Source organism: Asterias rubens, chromosome 22 (genome assembly GCF_902459465.1).
Source record: "Asterias rubens chromosome 22, eAstRub1.3, whole genome shotgun sequence".
Taxonomy (NCBI): Eukaryota; Metazoa; Echinodermata; class Asteroidea; order Forcipulatida; family Asteriidae; genus Asterias; species Asterias rubens.
The window spans coordinates 494,006-513,511 of NC_047083.1; the positions used below are offsets into that span (position 1 = coordinate 494,006).

Here is a 19,506-nt window from a genome sequence, read left to right on the forward strand (position 1 = left end):
GTCACAATTTGCACACAGATCAGTTATTTTATGCATAGGGATACACCAAGTGTTATTTGGTCTATGGCAATTACCAAATGTGTCAAGTGCCTTTAAATTTATGGCAAGTTTCCTTTTTTAAACGTTCCTATTATTGAAGACTTTTTGGAAGATGTTTCTTCGATGAACAAACTGAAAGCTGAGTGAACCAAAATAATTGTCAGATGAATTCCAAATCGAATGTACATGCACGATGCGTGTTGTAAGTTTATGCAGTCTTGTGTTAATTATATTTACGTAATAAGCTATTATTTACAAAATGCAGTCCAAAAAGAACTGTCTGTTTCCCTGAAATACGTTACGCTGTTCCATAAATCCCCTGTCCATGGTCATGGGAATTTTAAAAATCAATCTACCTAAACAATTCTATCTACGACTGTTTGCCGAAACAAATTTATTCTACATGAAACAGTTAACGGATACAGACGAGGCGTGAGGCACGCGTACCCGTCACTTAGCCGGTAACCTGTTTTTGACTTTTGATACATTAACACAGTAGTGTATTGTGGCTTAGTAATAGCTAAATGCATCATGAAGCAGTTCACGTAGTAAATGCTTTCTTCTGATGAACTACGTTGGTATCCCAATATTGCAATTTGTTTTGAATACTGCAACTGGGCCATCGTATAAAACAAAGACATAAATACTCGATAAGAAAAGCTCGAAGGATGCATGTAACTATTCAAAATGTTTCCACAAACGTTTCCCAACTTAATCTTTCATGACATATCCATAATGGTTGGCCTATTTTTGACAATAACCGGGTTAAATCGTAGCTAGTCTACCTCTACATACAGTCATACATCTAAATCGCTGAACTTGGCAAGCACAATAGCTGGTTGACTGAATACATTTTCGCCATCTACACGTTTTAAATACATCCGCAAGAAGTATGATCTACTCGGTATTTAAACATGTGCTCAAATAGGCGGAAAACAATCAAGAACATTTTAAACATTTTAAAATTAAACTGGCTTGCATTTTAACCCCAGATTTTGAATGTTCTGTTGACGAATTGCTCATCCGATAGAACGCTTTCTTAAAATATTTGCAGATACATAAACACAACCATAACAATTTCAACAATAAACTTAATTTGATCAAATAGTTAAAAATTCTCTTTAAAATGATATAAAGACATGTTTGACAACTGACAGTAATCTATGATCTCAAAAACAGATAAAAAATTATTGACACAAAACATAGTTAATCTTCACAGTGATAAGTTTCCAATTGGATAGAAGACAAGACAGCCCCATCATATGCAGCGTAAATTTGTTGTCTTGTTAACATTTTGAACACCCTAAAGTAGTATTCACAGTACAAAATGTCGATTATTATTTTGTGCCCTTTTATTATGAGCGAAGATATGAGTGTAACCAATGGCCGCTGTCCAAAAATAAACTACTCAAGTAAAATGTAACTTATAGAGCATGGATAAGCGGGAAGAGCAAACACTTTTATTTTTTTAATAAACATTTAAAGCATTATTTTGACAAATATTTTGCACCTTTTTTATAATAATAGTTCTACTAAAGATGGTCTCAAAAAGTCTTTTATGGGGAGTGCCTGTAAACATTTTGTTTGGTTTTGACTGCGCATGTCTCACAGTAGCTTCTTAGATCCAAGGAGGCGAGATCGCTGCGTCAATATCTCTCGTCACGTGGGTATTGACTCATGAATATTCATATTTCTCCACTTCAATGATGTTCTTTAGGAAAGATCTGAGACCGACGGCACACAACCCTCAGAAACACAACAATGTGCTACTGTCGATCCATTGACATAATCCTATTTGCGGTGGTAGAACTGTAAACAGATCTGTTTACAATCCGCGGTCAGCAATCCCACTTCTGCCACCAACAAATTACTGTGTTCTCCACTCGGATCAGAAGCTCTTATCGAATAAAATTGAGATTCGCGCCCTCTACGGTCGTAACTCTATACAAAATGGGTTCATATAAATATTGATGCTGCTCCTAGCCGTGCATACCGAGTTCTAGGAGTAACCGTTCATCATTCCTACAACAGTGCTGTGTTCCTTCGCTCGTAACCTCAGTGCAGCTATACTGTTCGTCCTTCGATCTCCACCCTCCTGCCCACAATGCATCACTCCACCACTCTCCCCGTACTGTCCGTTATATGTATTCACATTCTGTGCAGCTGCAGCGTGTGACATGAACTGCGCAGCGGCGGGGTTACCGGCGGTGACGGCTTGCGCCATGGCGTTGATTGGATTATTGGCTTGTTGTGTGAGTTGGTTGAGCTGGTTGAGTTGGTTCTGATTAGTAACGCCCATAAAACTGGGGAGATTGGACTGAGGTGCCATACATGAGTTGTGAGGAGGTTGTTGCATCTGCATAGGGGCGGGGTTCATTGTTGAGGTCAGGGGTGAAGACATGTTGTGACCCCATGGCGAGGCCTGCATCTAAACAAATCAATCAAAAACAAGAAAAAGATCATTAGTTATCGAAAAGACTAAACTCATCAAAACTGAAATTCCTCTAACTATAAATGTACTAAACCGACATGCAAGCAAACAGCAGTGCCCGAATTTCATGATGTCGTTTCACCTAAAGTATCGATATTATTCGTTGATGGTAAATGAATATTATAACTTTGCAACAGAAACAACCAATACCGCAGGTACAAATTGGTAGTTACATAATCGTCATTCAAAAGAGGGCGCCGTTTATGCGATTTTAACAGAAACAGCTGTAAGTTCCGGTTTTGCAGTAGTTCATCCTACATTGGTTGCCATAAATGAACATCTAAGTACTTCTCAAACTGTTAGTTTTAAACTTTGCAAACAATTTGATGCAAGTATTAATGTTTAATATTCATTTCTGAATATGCTTATGAGAAAAAGGTGTGTAAAGTAACACAGTGCAGTTTGAAAACACTGATTGCGTCATAAAAACATTAAATTCGGAAAAAAACCCACCACAGAGCATCATGGTCATATATCTTGATGTTTATTTGGTGTCAGTTTAAAAATTTGAAGTGTCTGGTAACAACTAAAGTTAATATCAATCATTGATATCAAGGTACCAGACCAAAATGCTCGGCTTGTGTTTTCATGATGCATGCCACGTGCTTACATGCGTCATAATTGCAATAGTTCATTCCGGTTGGAAACTAATTAAGAAACAACTTATAATGAATAACTGAATGTTAATGAGAAAAATCGCATGCAAAACATAAAACCATGCTTGATGTGATATGTGGAGTCTTAACTCGAAAATAACAAAATAAATCATAAAAAAGATTGGAAGAAGAACCAAAACGGATTATCGAAAGTAAAAACAGAAACAATGGTAAGAAACGTGCACAAATAAACAAAAAGAAATAAATTGTAACTTCAACAAAAACCGAGTTCACACATGGCTTGGAATTGAGTGTTTATTCTTTGTTTTGACAAAAAGGGAAAAAATTGTGAGTTTGTGACGGAAGAATGAAAACAATCTGGTGGGTATCAAACGAAAAAAAAACATGGTTCTCGTACCTTTTCACAATGAAAATTGCGAACCCACTGCCCCATTAGTCCATAATCTGTATGCTTTAAACGAGAAACAGAAAGAAACAAAGAGCAGGGGGTGAATATTTATAAAACCTTTTTTTCTGTTTCAGAAATGTATTAAAATGTTACCCACTGTGTCCTTTTTGTTTACTTTCTTGTGTTTTAGGCGATACCTTATTTGTAGTGCTCTAACGATCTTCTTTTAAATCGGCTTATAATGAAGGTTTCTTTTGAGGCTGAATCCGTCAGAATTAAAACTATTGTTGGGAGGAGACTCTGTTTTCAGAGCATGCGCAGATGAGACGAATACTAACAACACTTGTTAATTCTGCTTTAATACAACTTGTGTTTTTAAAGAAAGAAATTAATAATGTGTTTATTAGACCATTAGACGAACTGTAAAGCAATACAACTCAAATTTTAAAAATAAAAATCACCGTCTACATGTTTAAGAAATAAAAATGAAATCAAAATAATTTTGAATCAAAAGAGGCTGGGCAGGCAATGGCGGGCTCAAAAGTCCGACGATGCTTTGTGAAGAAGAAAGAAGTCGAAACTAACTAGTTACCATTGGCGACTGGCTATCAACAGCGCCCTCTGCCGCCTGCCCGGAAGCCAGCTTGCGCGTGTCAAATTCTCGCCGCAGATTTTGCAGGTTCCTGCAAATGCGGAGCATGGCGCCCTCAACGGGCGCCGGTGGCTGAGTGATGTCGCCCACGTGGAACCCGGGGGGACTCACCTGTGAGTATGCGTCGGGTCGTGGGGCTATAGGCATTTCGTAGCCACCGCCGGGCCCTATACCACGCATGCCCTGCAGCTGTTGGAAGCGCTCCCTCTTCCGCCATTTTGCACGACGATTCTGGAACCATACCTGAGAGAGAAAGATTAAGAAGATAGGAATCAAATCAGTGACGTCATGACTTGAATGATTGGGGGAGTCATGGCGAACTGTGAGAAGCATCCAAGTTCACTGTTGTGTTATAACACTCTGTGTTTATGATTGCACTGGATGGTGGAATGTGCAGAAGTTTGCAACAACAACAGCACTTAAGGTTGCTACAACAAAAAGCCCCTCATATAATGTACAACTGCACGTCACACACACTTCAAACACATCGCCACTGCTGACCAATAACTTGTTTCATTAATAAACCCATCGGAGAAAAATATTCTACCGCTCTTTAGCGATAGCGCCATCTACGAGGCATAAGTGACATGCTCGCCAATAAATATTTCTCTCTACAACAGACGTACTATAGCGCCATCTGTTGTCTAAATACAACCAGTGTTTCATCAAGAAGTCACAGCCGACATTTGATTCCAAACAGACCATCTTGCCACAATAAACCTTGTTGGCATTAGTTTATACATGGTTTATATGATTACAAAAGAAACATAATATTGTAAACACTTTTTTTGTCTCTTCGTAAAAACTTTACCCTTTTACAAATTGACAAATTATCACGATATGGATTGTAAGTGTGGATGACATGATCCTAAACCACTGCCAACTAAATAGTTAACAATCTTTATAATTTAGGTTAATAATAATAATAATAATAATAAGACTAGTAATGCGCACGTATCCACCTAGCCCTGGCGGCCTTACACTTTTGTATTATACTACAGCACAGAAGACGAGTCCTATATAGGGCTAGTATCCACCCTGCTGGGTGTTTAAGGCGCAGGTTTACAACAGAACCCAGTCATATTCAGGGGGCATGGGAGTCAACCAATAATCGTTAGAGACGAGGTTTGCAAATAATCTGCCCATTTGATAATGACCAAACAATAATGGTAAACTTTGTGCAGAAACAGAAAGGCTAATATCTCACCAACTTAGGATTAATCTCAGGAATATAGGACGAGTCAATTTCCCTATCCATATACGTTATGACACATTGAACCCATCCTAAGTTAGGACGGGTTTAATACTCGTCCTAACTCAAGAAAGTATTTAGTCATAGCGTTTCATGAAATCGGCTTGTGGAGTTTATTTTCGCCGTCACGTTTGCTACCTTTAGCTAGAAAGAACAAAAACGGAAAATACGCAGTGAGCAGCTGAAACCAGCTGTTGGGTGAAAGTCGACAAGCACCATGAAAGTGACATACTGTCTGGACGACAAGCTATGATGACAAATAGACTGGTTGACAGGGTATGGTGACAGGTCAATGGGTGGAACAAGCCTCTCGCTAGGTTATAGTCAGATCGGTAGGGGTGATGTCCCAAACATATTCCTGCTGATTATGTGAAACAAATCACTTCTGAGGAAGTTGTCACTGAGAACTTACTCAAAGGGTTGACAACATTACTAAGAGATGTGTGAATGGAAGTATATGAAAAATAAATGCTTGACGAAAGCTAATTCCATCTTTTAATAACACTGTACGATCATGAACTCATAGTTTCAATAAATACATTTATTTGAAAGACAGAAAAAAAGGTTCCCCCTTCAGCAGATCGTGAATTTTGTTTACCGTCTCAAACCCCCACCTAGGGTCCACCTGTCTAAACCAATCACCCACACAGACAAAAAACTCGGCATCTCCAGTTTCCTTAGCGTAACCTGCATGTAAACCACCAGTCCGGACCATCCCGGCTCATGGGGCCGCACGACGTTTGATACGGGCTGTAGAGGAGGTCAGTTTACGCTGACTACTCCCTCCCCCGGAGTGCCGACCGCAGCGATGGAATCTGCATTGGTTGGGGAACATGGATTGCGCCCCGCCACCGTGAAACACAGGAAAAAGTGGAGCAAGATTCTATATTTATCGGTTCTAATCTTGCAGCTGCGGACGATAAATGTGAACGGACTGGAGAAATATCCAAGACATGGGAAAATGCGAAATATTCCTGTTTTTATTTAAGAGATAATATATTTTGCTACACAGTGTAGACTCCGGTTAGAGATCTAACATTGTTGGAGAAAGGATTTAAAAACCAGTCATAATTCTGGAGACAAGTTGTTTTGGATCATAATGCGAAAATTTGCGTGAATTACTTTCCTTATAGGCACCTAGTCAAGATATATTGCATTAAAATACAAACTTAAAAGTATTGGACATTTTGGTCTGGTTTCCTATAATATACACAATTACAACTCATTCCAAAAGGAGTCAAATCTTTGTTCCTTGCTCGTCGCCCGCAAGTAAATTTTTCTGCTAATATTTTGATAAATTAAAGAACGTGTCCAGGGTTGGATTTCACACAGACTTAAGAAATAGTCTAATCTTAAAGGACTAGCCTTAAGTTTGTACTAGTCCTTATAGTTTAGCACTAGTCCTAGCTCTTTTTGAAATCAACCTTTAGCCTTTAAAGCTATTGTACACTTTCGGTAAACAGTATTGTCCAAAGGCCCACACTTCGTGTATCACAACTTATGTATAAAATAGCAAACCTGTGAAAATTTAGGCTCCATCTGTCATCGGAGTCGGTAGAAAATTACGGGAAACCCACTCTTGTTTCCGCATGTTTCGCCGTGTCATGACATGTGTTTAAAATAAATCCGTAATTCTCGATATCGAGAATTGATATTGTTTGAATGTTTTCTCAAAAAGTGAATCATTTTATGGACTAATGTTTCAAGAGAAGTCTTTCACCGTTACCTTCTGTAAACCCTGTAAGTTATTTGTAAATCTGTGAACTTTTTTTTCTGTTCTGAAAGTGTATAATGGCTTTAAGCGTCGATTGTGCAAATGTTCAAATCACAAATCAGTGTGAATGCAGAAGACAGGCATTTCCTGGAGGTCTCCAATAAGGACATCCTGAAGATCAACTTGCTACTTGCTATAATCAACCCGTAGCTGAATGGTACGAACTGTGCAACGTTGCATGCGTAATTTCACCATGCGAATATTTCTTGAATCTTAATTACGATCATAGGGTCATGTCACATGAGACAACTTACAGGGAACCAGTTCCAGGGAACCAGTTACAGGCAATCTCCAAGAAGAAAAGTCATTCACACTTCAATATTCTGTTATTTTGTTTGTTGATCACAAGACATTTTTGAAAAATTACCCCTGTGCTACCAAAGTATTCCTGTAGCATGCACTACTGCCTCCAAGTTGCCTGTAAAAGTTGTTGTGTGTGACAAGGCCCATAGACTCAATTCTTCTAATATTTTGCTGCATGGTCACAGGTGACTTTGATTTGTTCAGCCAACATTGAAATGTCCTGCTTCAATGACACTGTATTCCCTAACAAAAGAAATAAGCCAATCTAGCTTCAATCACAGGGAGCACTTCTTCCATACTAAACGTACTGTATGCTAAACTCATTGGCTAGTTATCAAACATGTTATTTCCTAATTACTACGAATCAGTCAAAGTCACATTGCGTATGGTTTACCGCATAATTCTAGCAACATCATGATTAAACTTACAACCCACCGCATCATTTAAAAATAAAGATCGCCTGACAATGTTTCCCCCACCCCAAGGGCGACTTGGTGTAGCTATGGGCAGTCACTACCGTGAGGGAACACCACACGACCGCCATGTCTATGTTTTTATCTTTTACCCCTGCACGGGAGTTTCCATCAAGATGCTAGACGCCTCTCGTATCCATCGACTTCCGGTGACCCGGTCACGAAGAAGACACTGTTATGACGTCATTGATGAGCAAGGCAGGTTGTGCGACTCCCCCCTCCCAGCCCCCCCCCCCCCCGAAGAAAAACAACAATTTGTTCTGCACCCACTCAGAGCAATGACTCACGTAACGTTACAAGCCAACAGCCATAATATATTTTGTTAAAGTTTTCAGGTAGGCAAATCTTTCTGAGGCACAATTCTAAAATTGTAAACTTAAAATAGAAATCATTATCATAATTTGGCACATTATTAAAAAAAATTGTTAAGTATTTTTATTTTACATTCTTCAAGACCCTACTTTTAAAGGTGCAGTAGATATGTAGCAGATGGGTGATAGAACTTTAGAAGACAAGTGTGTTATCTAAGCGCGGTGGTCCCTTTAAAGTTAGCTAGAACTTCAGCCACTGATGAAGTAAATTCATTCTTCAGATGTATTTAGTTCTTCTAAGTAATGTAAAAGTTTGTCCATGCACACATGTCATTCCTCATCAAAATTTAGCTTAGATAAAATGTTAAAGAGTTAAATGTATTTTCCTCTGGTGGGATAATCTATTTCAAATATGGAAAATCATTTTCTAAAGTATTTAAAATAAAAAAATAGAAAGTACAAAGACCTCGTGGGAAGGCGTGTTGTGAATACCACAAAGTACTTGATGTCTAATCTGGTCTATTTTGCAAAGTTCATACACAGTTTAAAACAGTGATTTGAAAAGCATGCCTTCTCTACTATGGTTTCGTACTCAAACTGTACGTTGACTCCAAAGTACTCCACAATTGTGGAAATTGAAAACATCAAAATTCTTCAAACAACGTTGAACAAGAGTAAAGAATTAGCCTATTTATATCCTCTAAATGAATAAGAAAACTAAATGAATAAGATGTTGACCATTTCTTATGTACATGCAACAAGTTGACATGAATGTGGTTTTAAGTTACTCTAGCCGCTTCGTCACAAGCCACGTGACTGGGAAAATACGCTCATTAATAAAAACACAAACAAACAATTATCTTAATGAAAACACATTCGTAAACTAAATCCAAAAACGAAATCCCGCAATAGGTAATATTATCCTACCATTAGACTGAGCTAAGCACCATGTCTCAGGGCCAAACTTTAAACATATATCAAGTATTTACGACCACTTCAACATCACAAGAATTGCTTTATGGCAACGTATAAATCTCAAAGTTTGTGGCTTACCGACAAAACAGGCCTGGAAACTGGTGAGTTTAAAGGAACTCATCACTAGTTAAATGTCACATATTTTGGATATCGGTCTCCCACAGATGACGTTAATGAAAAAGTGGTTACCAGATATAATCTATCAAAATATCACACAAAAGTGGTTTTTTTTCTGACAACGCAAATACTACATTATATGAAATCTTGCAAGACCAAAATCCCATGTTTGAAAACAATGAAAATATCTGAAGGTTTTCTTGAGAGTCCATTGACAATTGAGCTGACAGGTTTGTTTTGTCATGTAATTGTCGGGTCACATCAAGTGTGGATACTGGTCTTTGACATTTTACCACTGAGTGTGACCTTTGCTTTAGTTTAAAGAACCGTGAAAAAAAACAAAGATTGTTTCCCTTTGTCTCGACGATAGTAGGATGCCATCGATAGCTCAGTCATCTTCAATCCCAAAAGGGGCATATCATGTAACTTCTACGCACGATTTATTTTGATACACTTCCTTTAACTGTTCTTCATGTAGTATCGAAAGTTGATGAAGTTAATCGAGCTAGGATCGACTTATTAGTCGCCCGGGAACCATTGGAGGCTGCAATGCCTTGATGTGGCGGGTCGCAAGGGACGATATACGGTAGGCTGCCGAGGCGATCTACGGCGCCGCAACTACGCCCCGGCAGCTGGCCCCGTATTGATGGAGTGTTTACTGAGTCGCAGTCACATTGGAAGCATTTTAATAGACTCTTTTGATGAAGAGAAATCTCCAGATATCAGAGAGGTTTATACAAAATAACTATTTTGATTCCCCATGACTTATTCATAACTAAACATTACATGTTTTCATTTTGTTAAAAAAGCAAACAAACGTTTAATAACCGCCACTAAATATTCGTACGTTTTGACGTCACAAAATATTTGTGTGCACATAAAAATACACACACAAAAACCCCAAAAATACTAATAACAACAACACGTCGTTGAGAGACACAAACATGCCACAAATAAGTTATATGTACGAAAACAAAAATCGCAGCAGTAACAGATTGATACTCCTTTCTCATCACTCTAGAAATATATTGTACAATAACAAATTGAAGAGCAACGTCAGAAGAAAGATAAACGATAATCAGAAGACTCCCCAATGAGTAAAGATTTGTTGGGCATTTGAGACTCCTCAGTTGCGGCAAAGTGGCTATGGGTCGAAGGTCAAACCAGAATGAAAAACTACAAATCCAGAGAACATTTGTTTCACCTGTATCTATCATCAATCATGGAGTCCGAGATTTCAGGAAATGAAAGTAAAACTAAACATGACTAGAGTCACCTGGAATAAATCATGATCTGGTTCCACATGCACTGAGTAAAGTGTGAATGTAAATTCTAAACCTATGATACAGAGCCAGACTATTCCACCCAGCCTCGGTTTGGTAACATTGATTTGAACTCAAAGAAAAAGTCTGGTCGTCCATCATGATGATGAAGCTTACATCAAAAATCTCGGATACAGTCTATCAAGCTTCGTTTGTGAACATTGAACGCAAACCACATGCATTGCAAGACTTATCCACCAACTTTAAAAACAGCCAGTTTCGGGACAAATTAGCTATATCACTCTAAAAGCTGAATTAACTCGACAACCCTGAAGTATGTTTCTTGTATCTATTCGTTACCATAGCTATATGACTCAGGCTGCTCCATGGGCCAAAGAACTATCATTTACCCCCAGACTCTGACAAGCTCCAACTGTAATCTTGAAGTAGCGTGGACTTATCTTAGTCGGTTCAGCGTCAGGCCATATTAGTAATCTACCTTAACATTGGTAATTAGGTGATAATTGGATTTGTGTGGTCCCCCCTCCCCAATCACAGTTCAGCTCTTTGGTGGGGGTGATGACGTCATACCTAAGGTCCTGCATAGCGTCAAGTGGAACAATTCCAAGACTTCCCCTGCCCCTTTCCGGCCTGTCTTGATAATCATACCCTCCCGCCAGTGTGCGATAGGAATCCAGACTACGGGTAGTTAAAGGGGCAGTGCGACACTAAACAAATAAATGTTTCGGTGTTGCCATCGTGATTTTACTCCATTCCAACCCATTGTAACCAAACTGAGGCTGGACGAAATAATAGTCCGGTGCCATGCACAATGAATGTTAGCACTCATTACTGTTTATAATGTAAACAGGGAACGTGACAAAGATGGTGACAGCGTGAAAAAGGTCTGGTATTACTGATCTTTGACAATTACCAAAGGTGTCCAGTGCCTTTAAAGGGACAGTGCGAGACCAGAACAACAATATTTCTAACTCTTACATCTAAGGAGGCAGTCTCATTTGGTTTTCAGTTTCTAAGAAAATATGCTGCTCAAAATAAATAAGATGCAATTAAAGAATAAAAGCAGTGGATATAAATTAACACAAGAATGAGTGAAATAAGAATTCGGGCATATGTTGCATGGGAACTTTACTTCGTTCTTGATTAAACTGTTTCCGAATAAATAATACCCTCATATAAAAGTCTTGAGAAAGGTTTGGTCTTTCAGTAAACCAATTTGAGTAGTCTCTTTAAGACTAAATGCTAAGTTCGACCTCCTTTGCAGTAGGCCACGAGAGATCGAGATGGGAGCGGGAAATTCGAAGTGGCGGGTGGGGGACCACAGCTGGATCTGCCCCCGATCGTTATCAAGGCAGACCCGGTGGTTGACTCTACCTTCGCACCATGTTATTAACAAGTGATGTTGGTATTTGTATAGAGGTATATGTGTGCCCCCCCCTCCTCCCCTCGCAAGGGCAGACTGAAATAATCTATGACTAAAATGTCTTCATTGTCTTCTCTACAACAAGGTCGTATGATATGTTTTCATAAGGATGCTTTGCCGACAATATAATTCAGATTTAGATTCAGAACTGTCTGTCCGTTCGTTCTTGTTTATGTTTATGTTGCTGTCTGTCTTCAGACATCTCATCACAAGCCTCGGCTTTTATAAATGATGCCTCTATACTTCTTTAATGTGTCTGCCTTGTTTGCCTACTTCGTTTTCTCATCTTAACAAACTACAACAACAGTAAAACCCCAACATCCACAAAACTTCAACTACCTTTAAATCTCCATGTCACGAGTGCTTCTTTAACCATGGATACACCATCGCCCCCATCTTTTAATTCATGTTACATCAGGTCGACCTTGCAAATTAACCACTCAAAAACTCGATTTAAAAAACCCAACACTCATGACATGTTAACGTAACTATCTGACGTCCAGCCTGGCCTATAACACTAAAACCACACACCTACACACACCAACCGAGTCTTAAAATAACATGACAAGACAACATCCATCCCCAACAAGAAGAATAAAGAAAATCTTAATTTAGATTGGTTGATCTGACATAGTGTATGATTAAAAACTAGGTCTTGCAATCCCATTTCGCCCCACCCCCCGCTACGAGCCCTCAATCGAAGTCACTTGCAATCAACGAGTCATCTTAGAGACCAAAGGGAGAAAACCTCAAGGTTTCAATACATCAATGCAGTCCCTTATTACTGGCTGCATTAAATTCTCACTTAATTTCTGACTCCACCCCAGCAATGTGATGCGCTAATAGCGCCCGGGAGGGCGTCTTGTCGATGAATAGGGAGTATGCGCTAATATAGCGCCCAGGAGGGCGTCTAGTCGATGAATAGGGAGTACATAATTTTATTATAAATCTAGTTTGCGGTTGTAATGTCATCATGAATGGTATTGTATGGATGCCGAGTCCTTGGCTCTATACTTGTTAAGTCTACTGGTCACAGAGATGGTTTGATGCAAATTAATTGACGAATTAGAAAGCGCAAAGCAAGCTGCCTACTCGAGCCCAGCATGCCCATATATGGCACAGGATGTCCAGACTTTAACACTCTATGTTTCCCTTGTTCAGAAATACACCCAAGATCCTTCAAAGAATTCCTATGATTCCAAGAACACAATGAGGACTCGTCCTTCAAATTTAAGGTATATCCTTTATAAATAGAATAAAATAATGTACCTTGTATTGTTGTATATCCAGTAAAAAAAACTATAATCCAAGACGATACCGTGGAGCAACTTCCGAACCTTTTGAACTACAAATACATGAACCTTATCCCGAGGTCATCCTAAACCGATCTCCAAAGAAGGCGGGGCTGGATGGATGACAATTCATGACATATGTCATCGGTTAATTGTAGGATCAATATGACAGTCTGAACACCCAAACCCTCACACCCGTCTAATCATAAACCTCTTTTTACATCGTGGCGTATTGGTAGCTTGGTATCGAAACATCTGTAGTGAATTTTAGTGTGGTCGCATTTCGGGACGCACAGCACCCTCAGCGCAACTGCACAGCTGTTACTTATAGTTGGTTTTGCAATTAAAACACACATCTAGTTGGTTAAATCATCCAATGATTTTTTAGATTAGCAATGCCCACGAGAAAACGTAGAATTCACGCGAGTTTTATTGAAGGCCGGTGGCTCATGACAATCCCCCACACCCACCCCCATCCATCTCCCTCAAGACCTAGGTGTTGCAACAGACATCGCAAATTAAAAACCGCTATTCCGTCGTTGCCAACGTACGGAGAAAAACGAATATTTCTCGGTTCTGTCGACAAGCGGCCGATTTCTTAATGTCGTGATGAGGGAGTCACTTTTTAAATCTAGACCTTAAAAAAGAAAAGATGATTCAATGGCGGGGAATAATTAGTTTATTCTGAAGTAAAGAATAGAGGAAGATGTCCTTTTTGGGCAGGCAGACATCGCAACGCCTGGTGTCTTCCTCTATGGTGTGATGAATCGTGCACACCCCAGCGACCCATAAACCTAGATTTTAAATACCGTACGTCATGTGGTTACATCGCGGGACATTTTGGTCGTCTCTTTTTCACTGCTTTCTCGTCCCACCCTAATTGATGGTTATTGACTAAGCTCTTAACTGTATTACAAATGGACCATATTTAAGTGTATTTTATGTCTGATTCGAATTTAGCTAAAAGCCATGATGGGTTGCAAGTTAGATTTGAATAAGGGGGGAGGCGGGGCTTAAGACTCATAGAGGGTTATCTCATTTTTATCATTATTTAGATTGACACTATTATTCCCGATTGATAATGAAAATTTGCAATAACAAAATAAATTCAACATCGACAAAATAGCGTTTATAAGACAAATAATGTAAATTTGTTATTTTCACGAAAGCTTCGTAGTTAGTGATGTAGTCTTTTTATCAAACTGGAATTGAACACGTCTACAGAATTACCACAATTCAAACAGACAATTTAGAATAAACGTCACACGAAAGCCAGCGTTTGAAATAAATAGCTATTTTATGTGGGTTTTTATTGTTAAGCAACTATAAGCTCCATCTCGAGCGGGCGGCGACCGGATGAAGAGGCCGTACAAAACGAAGGAAACACGGTAGGATAAAGTGGTAGTATCGCAGTCAGTTTTAAGTGCTCGTGGATACGCACTTGACAGGTCCGTCTTGACATACAACTAGTACCGTGGATGAGCTCTTTAGGGTTTAAGTGGCTATGCAGGTAGATACTCAAGTCATTCTTAGGGTAAAGGACAAAACTCAGTCTGTCGATAAATTGCCTCCAGGGATCTTGTCAAAGACGAGTATTTTCTTTTTGTTACAGATGTCAACAGGCGGATGCAGTGAGAATGGACACTAACTAATAAAGAACAAAGGACTTCTAAAAGGTATCACTCATCAACTTTTTTTTGTATTTTTTTTTTCCATCAAGATTCTATAACCTCAAACTGCTTTAACTTCGGATTCACTAACTGCATCCTGCCTCCTAAAACCCGTCTCCCAATTCAAACGCAAATTCAATGGTAATTTGTCTACCTATCGATTTCCTTTCTGCTCATGTGAGTTCACACTTTTTAGTAATTTGTTGGTCACATTATTCTGGTAAGCATAATTTTGTTGTGCTTAGCTACTGTATATGCCTTTTGAAATCAGCGCTTTAACCTGTATTGATATTTAAATGTTGGTCATCTTAATTTTCATGAAACATCACAGAGAGTGGGTTTCTTTCCATGTTGGCAACTATATGTCATACAAAAATTACAATATTTTGTCGTGAAAAAGGAAATGACTCTCCCAAAAAAAACATTTCCCCCAACGATATCCCCGCCCCCTCTGTAGAAAGACCATTAGCTTAAAGTCCACTTCAACCTGTCCAACTCAAAGCCGTCAATTTTTCATTCTCCTTTCCCTCTAAAAAATTCTAGCTCTTCGGAAACTTGTCGACTGACAACAAATCCTTTCCAATCCATGAGAGAAGGGGTAGACATAACTCTATCTTAGGGGAGATTCCACTTCAAATCAGCCATTAATCTCGAGGCATTTTGTTGCTGTCCGGGTGTTTCGGGAGGGTGGTCGTCGTTTTGGAAGTGTTTCGAGAGCGTTTTAGCGGGTAAATTCACCGCGAATCGTGAACGAGAGAGCGAGCGTGTTCCACCCGTAATGGATGCGTCTCGAGTGGTTAAGAGAAACACAGACGAGGTTTTAACGGGCACTTCGTCGTGAAAGAAACAACTGAAGGGGACACAAAATATCGACTCGACTTACTAAGGGGGACGAGCATTAATATTGCTAGGTTTAGAGGTAAATCATACTTTTGTTCTAAACAAAATAGTTGATGTAAAACTTCTCGCCAAACGGTTCTTTATTTTACATCAGCAGTATTTGTACCTCTGTGTAATTTATTTTCTCTTATTGGCCGACAAGGATGCATTTTTATGTTCCACACCCATGTTGCTTACTCCTTTAATAACTTGCAAAAAAAACATATAATGAATATTCCGGTTAACGAAAGACAAATACAACAAAAATGTAAAACCAATTACACAACAGAGAAATGAACACAAACAACCGGGGGCTGTTTCCATCTTTCTCATTGAACAATTTCCAGCTGTAATTTGTCCTAAGAGAAGTTTGCAAACTTCTTAATCTCACCCACAATACACCTGAGGTGGATTTTGTGGTCCCCCATCGGAAACCTTGAGATGGTAAATCGAGTGTGAAATGAGGTTACGAGTCGAGGAGGTAATCGGGCGAGAGAATGGAGAATAATTAGTGGGTCTCAGACCTGTGAGTAGACGGCCAAAGTATTAGTTGAGGATCCGGTGGTTTTTACCTTCGTCGGTGTATACGAGAATGAATTACCACTCTGTTTTGCTTCTGTATTTTTGAAGCTCAGAAAATCAAGAGGGACAGTACATAATATAATAACCTGATAATCTCTCCTCTAATCAAAACAAATGCACCCAAACTGAGGCTGAGAGGTCTAAGATAGTCTGGTCTCTATTAAGGAGAATACTTCTATTTACCAGGGAAGCATGCATGGAATGCGACCGATCGAAACTCTATAGTATTTTGACCATAGTGTTATAGATCTAAGTTGGTAAGAAGTCAACTCGACCTCAGTGCTTTAACACCAACCAGTTTCCTATCAATAAAAAAAAACAAGTAGCTTCTTGGAATTCAAAGTGTATCCTTCACAGTCTTCAGTGCGGCTTTTTTATTTGGTTTCGATTCAAACGGAAAACCCCTAACTTCCTCTAGAGGTGAAACTTGTAAGCATATTAGTCTCCTTTACCAGCCGTTCAAAGACCACAGTCTTTGATGAAACGCTTCCTTTAGTGTGTGGAACATGTGTTGTGTGGCGTTGGTTTCCCATTGCAATTCATCAAAACGCCTTGGATGACGGAACTCCGAATGCTATCGCTGTATCATGATTTCAATGAAGTCATTGGCCTCAACTTGTAATTCTTTATGATTCCATGCCCGGAGTTGAACTTGCTTCATTTCTACTATTGATGGGTTTCTAACATGTTTATGGTGTATGACATCATTTTGCTCGTCTATAAATAGATACAGAACCTTTCTTTATGGTAGTGGCTTATGTATGGTGCCCGAAGCTATCTCAATAAATCAAGCGATTTGAGAGCTATCTCTAATCAAGCGATTTGAGTACAGATTTGTTAACTCAATTAGAAAGATAATTTTGCTGATGTCTGCAAAACATGGTTACACTTCTTACGGGTAGATATAAAGATGGGATAAAAAGTGTCCTCTTCACATTCACATAACGAGAAGATGCCATGATGACACTCTCTTCCTTGCTCTATGTTCTACCTAAAGTCCCTTTCACACGGGGGACATTTAGCAAGGGTCCCTTGTTTAATCTTAGCATGGTTATACAGTTTTACAAAACGTACCTCTAGAAAGGCAACAATGTACTGTCAAAGGTTTCTTGTCAATATATATGGTCAAACAAGTGCTACATTACACAACTTTCTCAAATTAAACAAGGGACCCCTGTTAAATTGCTGTCGTGTGGACGCCATGATGGAATCTCTTCGTTCACAATAATGACCTTTCGGGTATGACCTTCGCATGTGTAAGACTCCTCCATTCCTCCAAGACAAGAACCACACTCCAAGACGCACAAATCTTACAAGATACATGTACACATGTACTACTCATCCCACATGTCACATATACAAGCTACATTCCATCACCGCCGTTTGAATCCCTAATATTCCATTCCAAAGCGACCGTGAACAAACCCTCCACATACTGTTTTCATAGTTAAACCACAGGGTATCAGCGTAGAGCCGCTGCCTCCACTGGACGGCAGGCTGGGGTGTTCTTAAACACGGCCCACACCAAGCAGCTTGTCTCGGTCAGGGGGACACCCCAAACAGAAAGATGTATCGGCGGCGGTGAGGCAATCCTCATCAAGGAAGACACAGTCTTGTCATTTCTTTTGATCTTAGAAGATGACATTAAATAAGTGTCTTGAGCACCCGTAGAGTTTAATTAAAACAAGTAGGTTTGGTTTGAACATGTGACTAAGATTATTGGGATAGCCTATAGGCCTATCTAGTCCAGCCGATTGTCCGGTGGGGGTTTCTATTTGGGGTTAAGGAACACAGTTCAACATCTGTTGCTTGGCTGGATTGAGATCCATAGGCCCTACAGGCTTTATAATCCAGCAAAGACATGAGGCAACTTTAAAAAGTAGATGCTCATTTCATTTTTTGTGTTAACAAATTTAAGAAATTTAGTTTAGCCAGCAACCCGTGAACTTGACCTCTTAATTCCTTTACCCTTCTGAGATCATTTGTGACCTTGCTGAAAAGTACTAAACCCTTTATTTATCAAGCAAAATATTTGAAAATGGCTTTTCCATACAGCATTGTGGTTCAAAACAACAGACTGCAAACGTACCAACCCTCACCCTAGATGTGGGGTCACTTAAAGGTCAGATCATCCAATTTAAATCACCCAAATCATCAAGTTGTGTCATACATGCACCTGTAAATAAAAACCAAAGTTAATCCCATTTTTTTTATATCGTCGAGAAGTGGGATTAGAGTCAGAGCCTGACTTTTTTTTCATAACGCTGTTTAGCAGAAAAATGCTGCTAAGCAAATTTCTTTTTGCCGAGCAAGAAATGGGTGGGGCTCTGACGCCAACAGTATAACCTTTAGAAATGTTGGCTGGTAAACCAGTTCCTGCTAAGCATCATTTTGCTGTGCTTAGGGAGGATTTTCTGCTTACAGGCTTTATGAAATTGGGCACAGGACCAAACTCCCAGAGTCAGAGCGTCTCCCCTGTCTTTAAAGTGCTATTCACACGACATCAATTTAACTGGGGTCCCTTGCTTAGTTTCAGCATGGTTGTAAAATGTAGCAATGTTTTGCAAGATTTTGCAAGACAACTTTACAGGACAGTAGAAAGAATTGTCCTTTCACACGAGGTGCATTTTGTAAAATACTACAACTGTGCTACAATTTAGCAAGGGAGCCTTGCTAAATTGCTCTCGTGTGAAATGTGCTTTAGTTACTGCCCTCTCAACTCCAGTACAGTTGTCCGAACTAATAAACTGACTAAGTTGTTGTTGTATAAACCCCAGACCATACCATGACATCTGACGATAGTGGAGATCAGCGAGCGTACAGGTCCCCCAAAGCCCTGGGGCCACAGACGGGGTTGAACCCCCTCGAGGGGCCCATGGAGTTAAAGCCCCCCGTTCATTAAAAACCTATTTTATCTCATGCTTGCACAAACGCTGAAGGTAGTGTACAGTCATCGCCCTAGAGCACAGGAAGGCCTAAGCAAAG

At 39.5% G+C, this 19,506-nt stretch overlaps 1 protein-coding gene across 5 annotated transcripts in view; it reads right to left on the minus strand.

Annotated features, from left to right (window-relative positions):
* Window positions 1–44: 44 nt before the first annotated feature.
* LOC117305306 (ALX homeobox protein 1-like) overlaps window positions 45–19,506 on the minus strand; it is a 48,871-nt gene continuing 29,409 nt past the window's right edge. For 2 of the 5 annotated variants that reach the window (XM_033790157.1, XM_033790159.1), the window contains exons 3-4: window positions 4,128–4,430; window positions 45–2,467 (exon numbers count right to left, since the gene is read on the minus strand). In XM_033790157.1, the coding sequence (XP_033646048.1) occupies window positions 2,039–2,467; window positions 4,128–4,430 (732 nt within the window). In that variant the 3' untranslated portion in view covers window positions 45–2,038. Of the gene's footprint in view, window positions 2,468–3,544; window positions 3,599–4,120; window positions 4,431–19,506 lie in introns of all 5 variants that reach the window. The other 3 variants (XM_033790158.1, XM_033790160.1, XM_033790161.1) reach the window with 3 other exon arrangements.